The sequence below is a fragment of the Diplodia corticola genome (assembly GCF_001883845.1).
Source record: "Diplodia corticola strain CBS 112549 chromosome Unknown scaffold97, whole genome shotgun sequence".
NCBI classification, from domain to species: domain Eukaryota; kingdom Fungi; phylum Ascomycota; class Dothideomycetes; order Botryosphaeriales; family Botryosphaeriaceae; genus Diplodia; species Diplodia corticola.
This window is the reverse complement of record NW_017971576.1, coordinates 1,208-17,376: the sequence shown is the minus strand read 5'-3', so window position 1 is coordinate 17,376 and position 16,169 is coordinate 1,208. Positions and strand designations below refer to the sequence as shown.

The 16,169-nt window shown below is 62.3% G+C and overlaps 3 protein-coding genes across 3 annotated transcripts; all 3 read left to right on the top strand.

Moving 5' to 3' along the window:
- Positions 1-517: 517 nt before the first annotated feature.
- BKCO1_970003 (urea carboxylase) lies at positions 518-5,090 on the top strand (the record flags this gene model as incomplete). The annotated part of the gene is made up of 7 exons (XM_020280049.1): positions 518-646; positions 720-1,863; positions 2,023-2,365; positions 2,417-3,422; positions 3,620-4,607; positions 4,737-4,828; positions 4,932-5,090. The coding sequence occupies 7 exons, from the start codon at positions 518-520 to the stop codon at positions 5,088-5,090; spliced, it is 3,861 nt and encodes a 1,286-aa protein (XP_020125289.1).
- Positions 5,091-8,890: 3,800 nt separating this feature from the next.
- Positions 8,891-10,285, top strand: BKCO1_970002 (uncharacterized protein; the record flags this gene model as incomplete). Its single annotated transcript, XM_020280048.1, has 2 exons — positions 8,891-9,102; positions 9,157-10,285. 2 exons carry the CDS (start codon positions 8,891-8,893, stop codon positions 10,283-10,285), a joined length of 1,341 nt encoding a protein of 446 aa, XP_020125288.1.
- A 2,032-nt stretch (positions 10,286-12,317) lies between these two features.
- BKCO1_970001 (nif domain protein) lies at positions 12,318-14,984 on the top strand (the record flags this gene model as incomplete). The annotated part of the gene is made up of 1 exon (XM_020280037.1): positions 12,318-14,984. The coding sequence occupies one exon, from the start codon at positions 12,318-12,320 to the stop codon at positions 14,982-14,984; it is 2,667 nt and encodes an 888-aa protein (XP_020125290.1).
- Positions 14,985-16,169: the final 1,185 nt, after the last annotated feature.

Sequence of the window (16,169 nt, the reverse complement as noted above, 5' to 3'; positions counted from 1 at the left end):
GGGAGCGATGCTGGAGACACTATGAGGCAAACAAAAATTAGGTCAGCGCCGAGAAGCGGTCGAACGGATGCTTCGAAATGATATCTAAAGGTGGGAGAGGCGCAGCGAGTCTTGCAGCCTGGCGATAGATAGGGAGATGCTCGGCTTTGCTGCATGTGGCAGTGGTGTGGAGCTACCCCGCGTTGATACAGCGGAGCTTTATCAGTGGTCAACGAGGGAGTTTCCCCTCCATCGCAGTCCCCTGCTTCTCATTCGCCATGATCCAAGTCCACGGAACGACATTGTACCATCGCCTTGGTGTGGCCGCCCATAGCGCCCAGCAGGTTCCGATAAAGCCGTGCTCCACGTGTGCGACACTGCCAAGTTGATCAGCAACACATCGAGACACAGCGTTCCTGAATCCGGAGACTCGGTTATCATTACTGGAGCTTCGCCGGATCTGCGGATCCGCCATTGGGAGCCGAAGAGTGGTGGTGGTGGTGCATCATTATAGCACACCATCTAGCAACCTCTATATATGCTTGCCGCACAAACCCACCCACCACCCACCACCACAAGCGAGCACCGCATCTACTGCCATGCAGCAGCAACAACCACAATGGAATCCATCAAAACCCTACTAATCGCCAACCGCGGCGAGATCGCCGTACGTCCCCCCCAAAACCCCCCACCCCCCTCACCACCCTCACCACCCACACCCGCTCACCACCCCCAAATAGGTCCGCATCATCTCCACCGCCCACGCCCTCAACCTCACCACCATCGCCCTCCACACCCCTCAAGACGCGCACTCGCCGCACGTCCGCCTCGCCACCATCGTCGCCGCCGCCCCCATCCCCTCCTACACCGACATCCCCTCCATCCTCCGCGCCGCCGCCCTGCACGACGCCGACGCCATCATCCCCGGCTACGGCTTCCTCGCCGAATCCCCCGCCTTCGCCGCCGCCGTCGTCGATGCGGGTTTCGCGTACGTCGGACCGCCCGCGGGCGTCGTCGCGGCGTTTGGCGTCAAGCATGTCGCGCGGAGGCGGGCGGGGGAGGCGGGGGTGCCGGTCGTGCCGGGGTCGGAGGGGTGCGTGGGGGGTGTGGAGGAGGCGGTGGAGGTGGCGAGGAGGGTGGGTTTGGGGGAGGGGGCGCCGGTGATGTTGAAGGCGACGGGCGGGGGTGGGGGGATGGGCATGGCGGTGTGTAGGAGTGAGGGGGAGGTGCGGGAGAGGTTTGGGGCGGTGGTGGGGAGGGCGGAGGCGCTGTTTGGGGATGGGCGGGTGTTTGTGGAGAGGGTGGTGGAGCGGGCGCGGCACGTCGAGGTGCAGGTGTTTGGGAACGGGCGGGGCGAGGCGGTGGCGTTTGGGGAGCGCGAGTGCTCGGTGCAGCGGAGGCGGCAGAAGGTGGTGGAGGAGTGTCCAAGTCCGTTTGTCGAGGGGCGGCCGGGGCTGAGGGAGGCGCTGGTGGAGAAGGCGGTCGCGCTGGCCGAGGGCGTGGCGTATGCTGGGGCGGGGACGGTCGAGTTCCTGGTCGATGACCGGACGGGCGAGTTTTGGTTCCTGGAGATGAACACGAGGTTGCAGGTGGAGCACGGCGTGACGGAGCTGTGCTATGGTGTGGATTTGGTCGAGTTGATGCTGAGGCAGGCGGATGCGGAGCGCGCGGGGAAGGGCGGGTTGGATGGCGCGTATCTGAAGTCGCTGCAGCCAAAGGGCGGTCCGAATGGAGCGGCGGTCGAGGTCAGGGTGTATGCGGAGAACCCGGTCAGAGACTTTGCTCCTGCTCCGGGCCTGCTGCAGCATGTCGAGTGGAACGAGATTCCGGGCACGCGCATCGATACCTGGGTCTTCACCGGCTCGACGATAACTCCAGACTATGGTAAGACGAACTCCACTTCTCAAATTCAGGGGCAAGAAATATGGTCTACATGTGGAAGAGAGGACCTACTAGTTCCCTCGACTGGAGATGCGAAAGAGATTCCGGTCTCGAGCCCAAACCTACCTACCACTCTCCACTGACTCCACCTCGCCACACCAGACCCCCTCATCGCCAAAGTGATGCACCACGCCCCCACCCGCGCGGCCGCCATCTCCGGCCTCCAAACCGTCCTCTCGTCGTCCAAGATCCGCGGCCCCCCCACCAACCTCGCCTTCCTCTCCGCCATCCTGTCCAGCCCCTCCTTCCAGTCCCGCCGCACCCTCACCACCTTCCTCGACGCCTTCCCCTTCCAGCCCGCCGCCATCGACGTCCTCGCCGGCGGCGCCCACACGCTCGTCCAGGACCTCCCCGGCCGGCCCGCCGTCGGCAAGGGCATCCCGCACTCGGGCCCCATGGACCCGCTGACCTTCCAGCTCGCCAACCTGCTCGCGGGCAACGCCACGTCGTCGTCGTCATCGTCGCGCAGCAGCAGCAGCAGCGGCAGCGGCAGCAGCAACACCGAGGCGCTCGAAATCACGCTCGCCGGGCCCGACCTGCGCTTCCTCGGGCCGGCCGTCGTCGCGCTGTGCGGGCCGCCCATGGACGACGTCTCCCTGGACGGCAGGCCCTTCCCCACGTGGACGCGGGTGCGCGTGCGCGCGGGCCAGCGGCTGAGGATCGGGAAAATCGAGGCGGCCGGGGGCGGGTGTCGCGCGTACCTGGCCATCCGCGGCGGCTTGCCCGGCGTGGCGAGCTACTTTGGCAGCAAGAGCACGTCGCCCGCCGTCGGGCTCGGCGGGTATCAGGGGCGGGCGCTGGCGGCGGGGGACCTGCTGGAGATCGCGGAGGAGACGCCGCGGGAGGAGGAGGGGGAAGAAGAAGGAGGACGGGAAGGAGGGGTTGTTATCAGCATCCCCGAGCGCCTGCGCCCGGCGTACACGCGCGACTGGAAGATCAAAGCCATGGTCGGCCCGCACGAGGAGGGGTACCTCGACCCGGCGGATGTCGACATGATCTACGACACGACGTGGAAGGTCAGCCACAACGCCAGCCGCAGCGGCATCCGCCTGGTCGGCCCGGTGCCGCGGTGGGCCCGCGAAGACGGCGGCGAGGGCGGCGCCCATCCGAGCAACCTCGTCGAGTACGGGTACCCGATCGGGGCCCTCAACTGGACGGGCGACGACCCGTGCATCTTCCCCGTCGACTGCCCCAACTTCGGCGGCTTCGTCAGCTCGACGACCATCGTGCGGGCCGAGTGGTGGAAGATGGGCCAGCTCAAGGCCGGCGATGCCGTGCAGTACGAGCGCGTGTCGCTGGAGGACGCGTTGGACGCGAGGGCGAGGCTGGACGGGTTCTTGAGCGCCGTCGAGACGGCGCTGAGGGGGGCGATGGCTTGGGAGCTGGTCGAGCCGCTGGACACGCAGTCGAAGGCGCCGTCGACGCTGAAGCGCGAGTGGGGGAAGGCGGTCCTCTGGCATAGGCCGGAACAGGGGGACCAGCCGGCAGTGACTTACAGACAGGTATGTGCTTCTTCTGAACTCCATCTCTCCAGAACCTGCCCAGCAACGATGAGACCATAGTGTGTGTGCATTCCTACAGTTTCAACACTCACAACTACACCCAAATACTCACCTCATCTTCTCCCAACCCTACTCTCACGTCAGCATACTCGGCTCAAAAACCACAAGACTAACCACCAATCCCACCACCCCTCCAGGGCGGCGACGACCACATCCTCATCCAATACGGCCACGAGACCTTCGACCTCAACCACCGCTGCCGCGTCACCGCCCTCGAATCCGCCCTCCACAGCGCCTCCACCCCAACCTGGCTATCCGCCCACCTCACCACCACCGTCGGCTGCTGCACCTCCCTCCTCCTCACCTACAACGGCGCCGCCGTCCCGCGCACCCAGCTCCTCACACACCTCCAATCCCTCGAAGCGACGCTCGGCTCCCTCCGCACCGCGCGCCTGCCCACCCGGCTCTTCCGGCTCCCGCTCAGCTTCACCAGCGCCGCCCAACGCGCCGCGACGGCGCGCTACGCCGAGACGCAGCGACCTTACGCGCCGTACCTGCCGTCGAACCTCGGCTTCGTCGCGCGCAACAACGGGCTGGGCGTCGACGAGCTCAAGCGCGGCCTGCTCGCGACGACGTACGTCGCCGTCGTCGTCGGCTTCTTCTGCGGCAACACCGTGTGCCTGCCCGCGGACCCGCGCGCGCGGCTCAACGCGCCCAAGCAGAATCCGTCGCGGGTCTACACGCCCGCGGGGACCGTGTCGTGGGGCGGCAGCTGCATGTCGCTGTATCCGGTCGACTCGCCGGGGGGTTACCAGATGTGCGGGGCGACGGTGCCGTGCTGGGACGCGTTGGGGTGGAGGGAGGGGTTCGAGCGCGGGAGGCCGTGGCTGTATCGCGACTTTGACTTGCTGACGTATTATGAGGTGGGGGAGGAGGAGATGGAGGGGGTGTTGAGGAGGTGGGCGGCGGGGTGTTATGAGTGGGAGGTGGAGGAGGTGGTGTTTGATATGGCGGAGCATAACGGGTTGCTGGAGGAGACGAGGGGGGAGGTGGAGGCGATGAGGGAGAGGCAGCGGGTGGCGCAGGAGGAGATGGTGAGGGCGGAGCGGGAGAGCTTGGCGAGGTGGAGGGAGGAGAGGAAGAGGGAGCAGGTGGATGAGGGGACGGTGGAGGGCTTGTTGGACGGTAGGTGCCGGCCGCCGCCGCTGCTGCTGCTACACAGTACTCTCGTTTGCACTACTCCCCCTCGAATTTGGGTGCGCACTGAAAGTTGCTGGGGGGTATCCTTGCTGACAATCTGGGGTTGTTTGACAGATCCTGCCATCACTGCTATTGAAGCGCCGGTGGATGCCAACGTCTGGAAGGTCGAGGTCGCAGACGGCGACGTGCTCGAGGAAAACCACTTGGTAAGGCATTCCTCGCCCCAGTCATTGGCACGCAGGGAGATCCGAGCGCATCAAACTTTTTCTACGTACAAACAAAATTGGGCTTACACTCGGATGTTGCCAGATCTCTATCCTCGAAGCGATGAAGCTGGAAATCTCCGTTCGGTTGCCGGACGACATGGTAACGGCGGGTAGCGCACCGGTGAGGGTGGAGAAGATGCTGGTACGGCCGGGAGACACGGTCAAAGCGGGCGGAAAGATAGCTCTCGTGAGGAGGGGCTAAACGGACGACAACGGTTTCAGTAGCGCCGCGGGTTGGCCGGGATGGAGACTCGGGCAAGTCGACGTCAATGCGGGTGGCTGGAGATGCTTGTGCGCCGCGACTGCCTTGTGCCAGCTGGCTTGTCTGGGGGCATTTTACATGCCCCTTTGTTGTTGCGTGCGGCGTCACGGCGACGGTCCGCGTGGTGTTGGGCTGGGCCCGGACGGCGTGCAAAATCTTGGCTCTCGTATCTGATGTTCACAAGCTTGCTATAGCATCCACACCTCGGCAACACTGGGTGAGGCGGCGTCTCATGGGGTTGAGTCGGGCAGCAGACGCTTGGGTGATCGGTTGCAAGCATGGGGCTCGCAGGGCTGGGGAGCTGGTGACGTCCGGTCAGTCAGGAGCAACAGAGTTGGCTGAGCATTGAGCATGCCGTGACAACAGCAGCCCAGCCGCCTGATAAGCCCTACGCAAATTGAAGTGCGCATTGCTCTTCGCGCTGTGCACGCAGAACCCCTCTCTGCATCCCCTTGCCACCACCGAGCGACGGTCCCAAAGCCTTGGCCGTGGGACGGGGAGGGGCGATGGGGGCAACTGGCCTGCGCGCTCCGGCCGCGAGAGCACACATGCGCTACTGTGACGTTTTTCGAGCCTGCGTGTGTGCTGAAACCAGTGCATTTGCCTCCTCTCACCGCCTGGAGAGCCGCTGCATCGCACCGCGTGGCTGCGCGCCGATCGGGGAGCGGCAATGGTCTGTGACGGTGGAACTAGGGGGGGGAGAGTCAGTCATGCCTCGGCGTCACCATGTATTGCCTGCCAAACGGCGTGAGACATTGATACGTGGTGCGGCAGACGTCAGCGTTGGCCGGGCGGCACACGGACGGCGCTGGACGTGCTGGACGTGCTGGACGTGCTGGACGGGGATCTGGCGTTTTGGAGTCGGAGCGGTGAAAGCCTTCTTCCCATGTCGTCGTTCATGGTTGCTTTTTTCCTGCTTTTTGTCGGCCCGTCGCCGTCGGTTCTTCATGGCGCCTGATGAAGATACGACGCACGCGTCGGGCGGCAGATAGAGTGCGGCGCGAGCGCTTCCAGAATGGGCCGCTCCCGAGCTGCAGACGTCAAGGAGATGATGTGACGGCCGCCCCCGGGCAACGGAGAAAATGAAGCAGCGCAGACGGCGACGGCGGGGGCTGCCTCTGGCCGGACGGGCGCGCACTCCTCATCTCGAATGAGTCGCAGCTCGCGGCTCCGCAGTCGCCACGGATTTGCAGGCTGGACATTGCAAGGGGAGCACGACGTGTGGGCTGTGGGGAAGGGTGGATGGACAGGATGCGTTTTACGTGGTTCACATCACTCGTACCGTTGGTGTTGCTGCTGGGCCAAGAAGTGCTCTCGGCTCAATAAAGCACGCGCCCCAGGGCCGCGCTGAAACGTTGACAGCAGTTGACGGGCGTGTGGAAACGCCGTCGTGGGGGTCGCTGGCCAGCAGCTGCTCTCAGCGTTCAATAAAAAGCACGAGCACGACTGGCTACCGGCTTGAGACGACTGGAACACCTCTTGTTTCCCGAACAGGAGCGGCGCGACGATCAGCTCCGCCCAATGCGGTATCCCTGGCGCCGGCTGGAGTCACAGCCCGACGAGGCACGCGTCTGCGGCAGCGCGACGATGCCGCTCAGCGCAAACAACGGCGTCCCTGGTGCGACGGCGACCTGCCATGTGACGGTCAGGCAGACGAGCTCAATCAAAGCTCCCCGCTTTGGCGGGCGGCGAGCGGCGAGCGGCGGTCGACCTTTGGCGGGCAGACGATCGCACTTGCCGATCGGCACCTCCTTTGCGTGACGGGCTCCCGGCACTCGGGTCCTCGTCGTGAGGCGCTGGCCGTTGAGCGCCTCTCAATAATCTCCGCCCTCTCCCCACCGCGACTGTATCTGGCAAGTCCTGCCACGCGTAACCAGAGCGGCCGGCGTGCGTGGAGCGGTGGCACACAAGGGCAAACCGCGCGGCCGGTTACGCTGCTCTTCTGCTCCAGCATCCTGAACATCCTGAAACGAGATGTGCGAATTGCGACATCTCGGCAGCCGTTTTCTCGCCGTCAGTGCGCCGTGCGCCGTATTGGCGGCCGTCGCGGCAGCGAGCCGGTGGAGCGTAGGTCCATTATTTCGCCCGGCTGCCGGCCTCTCCCCAGAATCCACGCCGAATAATCCACGCCCCGTCCGGCTGCGGCTCTCTAGGTGGCCTGCCTGCGCTGCGCTGCGTCGGCGTAGTGCCCGCGACCGGCCGTGGCGTGCCGCGTGAAACACGCTGTTGACGGCCGCTGTTCACCGCGTCGCTCGCGAGCTGCGACCGCGGGCAGCAGTCCATTATTGAGCAGATCCTTCATGTGAAGGCGGAGCAGCAGGTGAAACGCCGCTTGATCCATTGACATCCAACCGAGTAGTGTCCCGCGCGCAGATGCGATGCGGCTGACCGCGACAATCTGCGCAGCCCCCCGCCCCGCCCGCGTTCCAGTGCCGGCTGGCGCTTTTGGGCAGCTCCTCCGGCAGATGCTTTCGAGACCCTTATCGCGTGCGGCTGAGAAGCTCACCAGACCTCGTGGCCGGCCGGCCAGCAGCCAGCAGCTGCTGCCTGGCTGCCTGCGACGAGCCTGGCCGCGACGACGAGGGGCTTGGGTGCGGCTGCAGCTAAAGATAGACGCTTGGCCCGCCCGCTTGAGCCTCTGAGGGAACCGCTTTCAGGAGGGTCGACGGCTGGCCCGGGATGCCCAGCTGTGCAGCGCTGCATTGCGTCCTGGAGACTGCGATGATGCGCGGTAAATTGACGATCATGCCCTGCCGTCGCGCCAAAAATGGCATATCGCGTCAATACGAAATTGAGCCTGGAGCCTGCAATCCGGCAGCGCCGCCCGTCGGCCAGGAGGGAGAGAGCGGCAGCGCGCCCGAACAACCCCGCCCTGCGAGCCGCGGAGATCGCAGGCGTGCGTGCCCACCGCGAAATAACCTGGGCGGAGCGGGCGTCGCGGTGGTGTTTGATGGCCTGGCCGACGAGGGCGAGAGGAGGGGCAGGCAGAAGCCGCGCCGGCGATCCCCAATCCAGTTCGGGCAATGCGGCGCCGGGGTGCTGTCTCTTCGTGCTGATTGGGCCTGCACTAGGGCTCCAATAATCTTCCAGTCGCCGCCGCGGGCGAGCCGCTGCACAGCATCACCCACGCACCCACGCACCCACGCTCTCGCCGCTCGCCGCCCGCCGCCCGCACCCTTTCGTTCTCCAGCGCTGTCTTAGCTCCGCCCGCGCCGCACGCGGTGCTCGTACGCAGTGGGCCCGCCGGCGCCTCGAGGCGCGCTTCTCAGGCCGGCCGTCCAGCGCCTGTGCTGGCCGCCGCTCGCTTCCCTCAGCTTGAAACACCGAGCCCGGGCCCTGGTCTATTGGCATCAAATAGAGTGGTCGCACAGCTGGAGTCCGTGGGCCCATGGCGACTCTGTCTGAAATCCAGTTTCACTAAACCGCATGCGAGCATAGCACGCCCCCATCCCCCGGCGCAACCCTGTCGGCCTGCCCTTCGCTCTCGTGTCCGTGCCAATCCATATTATCGTCGCCAGCGCCCTCCCGCTCAAGCCTGCTGCTTCTTCACCACCCTGTCCTGTCCTCACCACCGCGCACGCAGCCCTCTCCCCACCCCATACCACCTCTCCGCGCGCCCGCACCGTTCGTGAGTGGCATACGCCTGCCGCCCGTCGCCCATTGTCGCAGCCCCACCGCTGCCCTCTCCGCCGCCGCCGCCTCGGATTCGCTCTCGCTGACGGAGCCGAGCAACCACCACCATGACTACCGCCGTCGCTGCTCCGCCGGTCACTGCGCCTCACGCGCCCTCGCCCTCCGACCAGGGCGCTACCAGCTCCAGATATGCTCCAATTGCGCCGTCTAGCGGGAACACACCCAGCGGAAAGTCCGCCCGGTCCTCGAGCAACCACGGCTCGCCTGTCTCGACTCACAGCGACGGATCTCACCGAGAGGGGAAGCGCTCCCCCAACTCGTACGTCTCCTGCCTTCTCGACCGTCGCGCGACCGTTGCTAACCTCGCTCACAGCTCCAGGAACTCGCACGCGCCCAAGATTGTCGTCAAGAAGGAACCCGACTCGCCTGAGATGCCTCAGGTCTCGCGCCATCGCCCCCGCCGCCTCGATCTCTCCCACAACGTGCACTCCTCTGGCGCCATGACCGCGCGCCCTGCCGGCCCCATGACCGCCAAGGAAGGCAGCTTGGCCGCCATGCACGACGTCGGACTTGCCTGCCTGTCTCCCGGATTTCAGACTCAAGACCCTGCCATGAGGGAACAGCTTCAGAGGAGCATGGATGTTCGGGACAGACAAAGACAGATTATCGAGGCGAGACAGAAGGGAAAGACTGTTCAGATCTCGCACGATGGCGACAGCTCCAGGCTCGCGGAGGTGAACCCGTTCAAGAGTGGTGGCAGAACCCCCGCGTCATCGCGGAGAAAGGGTCCTCCCCCGGGTCTTTCCATTGCGACTCCGTCGGCAAACCAATTCGCCAACGAGCGCGTCATCCAGTCGGCGCCTCTCAATCAATCATTTACCGGCATGAGGGGGTCGGGGTTCTCGTCCCTCTCCAGACAGGTCGCCAACCAGCCTTCCAACCTCTCACAGACTTCTCACATCCACCACATGCCTGCGCAGCAGACCAGCAACCGGCTTCCCCCGATCTCGGACGTGTTCGCCGGTGAGAACATTTCTGCGCCGAGGGAATCGAGCCGTTACAACGGCAGCCCCAGCCACTCGTCGCACTCCAACCAGCCTCTTCCCTCTCCCGGATTCCCCCCTAGCTCTCACAACCAGTCCGCTCAAGCTCCCCGCCGACGGGAATACAAGTCGGCCGAGGAGGCCGTTCAGTCCATGTCGGGTGGCCGCGAGGATCTCCTTCCTCGCATTGTCCACTACGGCGGCCACCAGCCCCCGACTCCTCCCTCGCCTATGCCCTCTAAGAACCAGACCAGTCAGGCGGATGTGCTCCGGCAAGGCACCTCGCGTCGCCGGACGCGTGAGGAGTACGAAAAAGATATGGGAACCCCGCCTCTTGGCCGCCAGGAGAGGCGGCCCGGCCCTTTTGGTGAAGGCCGCGATAGCCCCGAGACGCAGAGGAGAAAGAAGGATGAGTTCATCGCGCTCTGCGCACGGGCGTGGGATCTGTTCCACTCCTGATTGCTTGCGCGATAGCTTGGGCATTGCCCTTCAGATTCCCACACTTTGACGCGTTGTTTCTTGACCAGGCGTTACGGAACCCTAGTGGTCCTGGTTGTCTTTTCCTTTCCCTTCCCGGGCTGGTCTACTGCTTTATATCTCGTCCCTTTTCAGAGTTGTTCTTCAAGCGTACCGGCTTCTCTCTTTCTTTTCAAAAGCCCGGCAACGTCGCACCTACACCGTTCGTTAATCACTCATTTGGCAACAAGCTCACTGGTTGGAGGGGGGATCCGTCTCCCGCCCGGTTGGGATTTTGTCCTTGTTGTCTTTCGAAAGCAAGCAAAAGTTGACATGCAGTACGAAGCTTCGGACTCAGCATGACGACCTTTTTCTCGCACTTTGAACGCTACCCACGAAGTTGAATGCCTGGTATGATGCATGCATCATGCACGGGCCTGTTCTTACGTTGGGGGAGTTCTACTGTTTCCGCTTCACAACCTTGGCACGCTGGGTCGTCACTTTGGGGGCAAGTTGGGACCAGCACAAATGATGTGCGGCCCGTCCATCCATGTCTGGAGAGGAGATTTCATTGCTCTGTCACAGTCTCTTTGGCGTTTTGTCCATGGTCTCTCCATCTCTTCTCTCCCAGCTTCTCAATTGTTTTTATCCAAGAAGCTGGGCGTCCTCAAAAGGGCGGTAGGGCAGCACACGTGTTGGACTTGTTTTGGATGCGGGTTTTGTTCATAGTCGGGTGCAAGCCTTGTTGGAAGATTTCTTGGCTGGCCCTACACGGCCTTTTCCTCGCGTTGGCAAAAAGAAGAATACGGATTATACCAAAGGATATTGGGTGGGGGAGGTAGTTAGTCTCAGTCGAATGGAACGTCGACGTTGGAAGCCACATGACATGACCTGCGATGCAAATGCAATGCGGACTGGCTGCTGTGACAGTGATGCTACAGCTTGTGTTCAGCTGCTGCCCCCGGCGCGGCAGCAATCAGCCAGCGCGCGATTTTGGGTTGGAAACATCCCTTAGCAGCTAGGGAATGGAGGGACAGGCGCAGTGGGGAACATTCAGCCACAAATTGTCTGGTTGAATCCCACCGGTGACTCCCTACTCCTATCCATCCTCGTCTTCTTCATCACTTGTTCAAACCAGGAAGCAAAAGGGGACGAAGAGAGGGCTTGGACGAGGGATCCCAGGACCCTGGCCTGCAACACGAAGGGATGTGCCCTTGTTCATTTGATTATTGGCAAGGCATGCAACGAACGTTTTGGGCCGACGCACGATGGATTTGGAATCTACTCATTTCTCGCACCGGCGCGTAGCAGGGGGCGGTGGTGGTGGTCCAATGAGAAAAAGCGCCTTGTGCGAGGGGGAAAAAATTATTTTCTGTCTTTTCTTTTCTTTTTCGCCTTCTCGCGCAGACATGGTTTGCGCCAGTACGATAGCGCACGGCATGCCACGTTGCTTAAGGGTCGATCCGCTCAGGCGCCCACTAGGTTTAGCTAGTAGCGGCGGTGATGAGCGACACGGATGGATGGACGGGTATGCTTGGCCTGGCCTGATCGCCCGAATTGAGATCTGCCATCGCGCGTCTCAGCGTAAAACAACAGGCGTCCGGGTCTCCCGCGCCCTCGACGGAGGGGGCGCAATGACGAGAGGAAGAGAAGAGCTGATCCGCGCTGACATCATTGGGCGAGGGGAAAACCTAAGAGGTGTGGGCTCTCTGTGAGCTGCCGTCCATCATGCTTGAGCGTCAGGGTCTTCCTTGGTGGGGCTCTTCCCGTCCGTCTCCGGGCATCATCAAAGCTGTGCCGGCGAATCGTTTCGCCGTTGTTTGTAGCGCGGGTCCCACGTGACCTTAGCAGTAGCTCACCGCCCTGGCGTAGAATGTTTGCGTATGACGCTGCTGCCTCACAGGCAGTAAAATGCTGCCGTTTCGAAAAAGCGTCCGCAGCCTTCCTCCGTTACTTCACCTGAGGCGCTCATTTGCAGTCGTTCCCCGTTGCTCTTCTCCCGCTCTCAGCCTCTTCACCGCCGCCGCCGCCGTCCATGGAAACTTCGACTCTGATTCCTCTTACACGGTACTGCTGCACCACTTCCTCCTCCGCCAGCCTTGCTGTTCCGCACCTCGCGCCCCACCACAACAATTGCACCGCAACTGACCAAGATATTTACGCGCAGATGGCGAGGAAGAAGAATGCGAAGAAGCTGAACAGACAGCAACCGCAACAGACGGCGGCGCCCGTAACGCCTGCCGTCCCCGATGGTCAACTACCACCCCATCCGCTCCTCCAATCCATCGCACCTCCCATGACGCAATTGCCTTTCCCTCCCACTGCAAACAACGCCGCCGCCGCCACGCAGCCAAACGGCGCCCAAGAGCCTCAACAGGACGGCCAGAGCAAGAAGAGCAAGAAGAAGCAGAGGGCCAGGGAACGCCGGGGCGCGAAGAAGCAGCAGTTGCAGCAACAAAAGCAGCAGCAAGCGGCGTCAGTGGGACAAGGACAACGGCTTGGATCAGGAACCAATGGCGGTGGCTATGCGTCGCCGATTAACGACGTCACCACCACCGCCGCCGCCACTGAGCTGCGCGATGGTGAGGAGGACAACGTCCTGCCGAACCAGCATGGCGGCAGTGGCGACGATCACTTTGTGGGGCAACCGCTGCTGGACGTACTCGATGGGGTTCACTTGCAGCAAAGCGGAAGTGAGGCCGAAGCTGCACGTGTGGGACAACCGGGCGATGCCGGTGGTGGTAGGAGGGCGTCGCTGGCACGGCGGCCTGCGGCGCAGCAAGACGTCAGCGGTCCCCCGCCTGGCGCGCCGACCCAGCCTAGAGCGGCGAGGATGAATGCCGCCGCTGCTCCTCCGCCGGGAGCGCCTACCGGGCCTAAGTCTATGGCCTCGTTTTCGGCGTGGTCCCAACGTCCGGCGGCGGCGGGGAGTAGTCATGCCCAGCCGCAGTATGGGCAGCAGCCGGCCGCCGCGGATACTGTCCAGGCTTCGACGTTCGGGGCTAATTGTCAAGTGCCTGGTGCTGGCTCTGGGAGCGGCAATCCGTTCGGCTATCACCTGCAGAATGCTACGTGGGACTGGAACACGTTCGGCGGTGCTTCCGACGCGGCAGCTGCGAGCTACTTGGTGGAGCAGAGCAACGAAGCTGGTGGTGATTTTGACGGTAACAAATCACACCCTCATGCTTCTAATGATCGCATAGCACCAGGTACAGAGTCTGAGGCGGCGTGGCCCAGTGCGTACGGTGACGCCACGAGCGGCTTTCTGCAGCAACAGCAGCAACAACAGCAAAACTACTACGACCCCTACCAGTCGTTTGGCCAATACACTGGCTGGAACCCGTACCTGCAACAACATCAGCAGCAGCAACAAAGCATTGGCTTGCAGCCGGGCTACTACAACCCAACTTTCCAAAGCTCGAGCGGCCTGCGCTACATCCACGGCCACACCAACAGCTTCACTCCGTTTGCGCCCATGGCGTCAGTACAACACTACTATCAAGGTCATAGGTGGCATGTTGACAAGCGTTACAGTGCCCCGACGCGCGGTTTCGCCTCCAAGGCTGGGAAGAACGGCGGCGGCGGTCGGGCAAGCCCAGGGGGTGCGAGTGACAACAGCGATGGAGGGGTGAAGGTAGGTAGCAGCGAGCCAGTGCGCCGCTCCAAGAGGCTCGCTGCAAAGGGTGGTGACGGCGCGATCCAAGCCCAGAGAGAGTCAGGGCTTACGTTCGAAGGCGCCATGGACAACAAGCAGCAAATGAAATCACCATCGCCTGGTCACAAGTCACGCGCGCCCAATCCACCGCGGTGGAAGAAGCCGCTGGGCCCACCCCAGCCGCACCCCACGTCGGAGTACCTCGCCCGAGCCTCCCAAGAGCCGGAGCGCCTCACGAAAGAGCCGCACAAGCTCCTCATAGTCATCGACCTCAACGGCACCCTCGTCCACCGCCCCCGCAGAAACAAAAAAAACTCCCAAATCATCAGCCGCCCTTACGTCTCAGCCTTCCTCGACTACCTCATCGCCAACCACCGCGTCATGGTCTGGTCGTCGGCCAAACCCGTAAGCGTCGAGAAGATGGTCGCCTCGCTCATGCCCTCGGCAAACCGCCGTGACGCGCTCCTCGCCGAGTGGGGCCGCGACAGGCTGGGCCTCTCGCCCAAGGCGTACGACGAAAAGGTCCAGGTGTACAAGGAGCTGGACAAGGTGTGGAAGCAAGCCGACGAGGGGCGGTGGCACCCGCTCCACGCCGCGCACCAAAAAGGCGAGGAGCCGGAGCCGGAGCCGGAGCAGGCGACCGAGGCGAACCGCTTCGGCCAGCACAACACGTTCCTCATCGACGACAGCCTGCTCAAGGCGTCGTCGGAGCCGCACAACCTCATCCAGGTCGAGGAGTTCGAGGCCAGGCCCCACCAGATGCAGACGGACGTCCTGCGCCAGGTCGTGGGCTACCTGGAGGAGGCCAAGTGGTGGAGCAACGTCAGCGCGTGGGTGAACCGGGGCAATCGCTTCGAGGTGGGCAAGGGCTGGGATCACGGCTGGCCCGAGGGCACGACGAGCGGTCTCGTCCCGCCGCCGGAGGCCGTGGAGCTCGAGCGCCAGCGTGAGCTCGAGCTCCAACGTGACCTCGAGCGCCAACGTGATCTCAGGGCTAGCCTGCTGATGCCGGGATGTGGTTTAGTCGTTTTGCCACGTTCACCATAGCAGTCTCCCGTAGAAAAAGACCCTTGAGGGGCAATCCATCGAGTTCATGAGCTCAAACAACAGCCAACGCCGGATCAGGTGGCGTGGACTATCCGTCACGGAAAGCGGCTGGAGGAACAGAGACGGGAGGAACAGAGAGTGAAAGACATAGGGGCAAGGAGGGAACAGAGAGCGAGAGAGAAGGCAATGGAGGATGGAGGGAAGGAAGAGGCAATGGAGAATGGAGGGAAGAAAGAGGCAATGAGCGATGAAGAGAAGAAAAGGCAATGAAGGATGTGTGGAGGAAAAAGACAATGAAGTATGGGGGGCAGAAGAAAAAGGAAGATGTAATATCAGCACGCGTGGAAAGCTCCATATTAGAGTAGACCATTGGGGGAAAAACACTCCTCACGGCGTTTGTCATGCCTGCCTTTTTCCTTTATTCTTCCCTTCTTGCTTTTCTTGTTCTATTCATCCTTTTTTTTTTCGGGTTCTTTTCCTTTCCCTCCCCGGCTTCTTCTCTGGTTTTGATTGGCTGGTCAGAACGGAACGTCTAATAGCAGACTTGGCGGCTCCCTCCCTCCCTCTCCCTTTCTTTCTCTCCTTCGCAAGCTGTGGCTTAGCAGCTGGTTACGATGTTTTATTATATGCGTTGCAATCGGTTGCATAGTGGTTGGTAAAATGGGGGATACGTATGTATCCGGGGATATAGTTGGCAATGGCAATGGCAATGGCAGTCCTGAAGAGGGAAGAGAGATAGAGAGAAAACGTATTATAGATGGTACTCTGGGATGCCTTTCATCTCTAGCGTAGAGGAGTCATGATGGAATTCGTGGACCGTTACCTCATCGTACCTGCTATTGCTAATGGTATGGATGTGCTTTGTGCTTGTTGTTGTTATGACGGTGGTGGTTCTTTCTCCTAGCCCCTCTTTGTCTGTGCAGCAGCGCGCTTTCTAACAGTTTAGCGTGCCATCCATTCATGCATTCACGAAAGCAAACAGACGCGATTCAACCCCGCCAAGACCAACAGCGACGACGACGACGATAACGACAACGACAAGTCATCCAGCCTTCCACCAACCAAAAACGAGGCAACGAACCAGGCAGCCAAAAGTCGGCCAAGTCATCTAAGACCAGGCAACCCAGCAACCCCAAGCACTTCCGCAGCACCACGTCAACGCAACCCCACATATCCTGTAGTAGC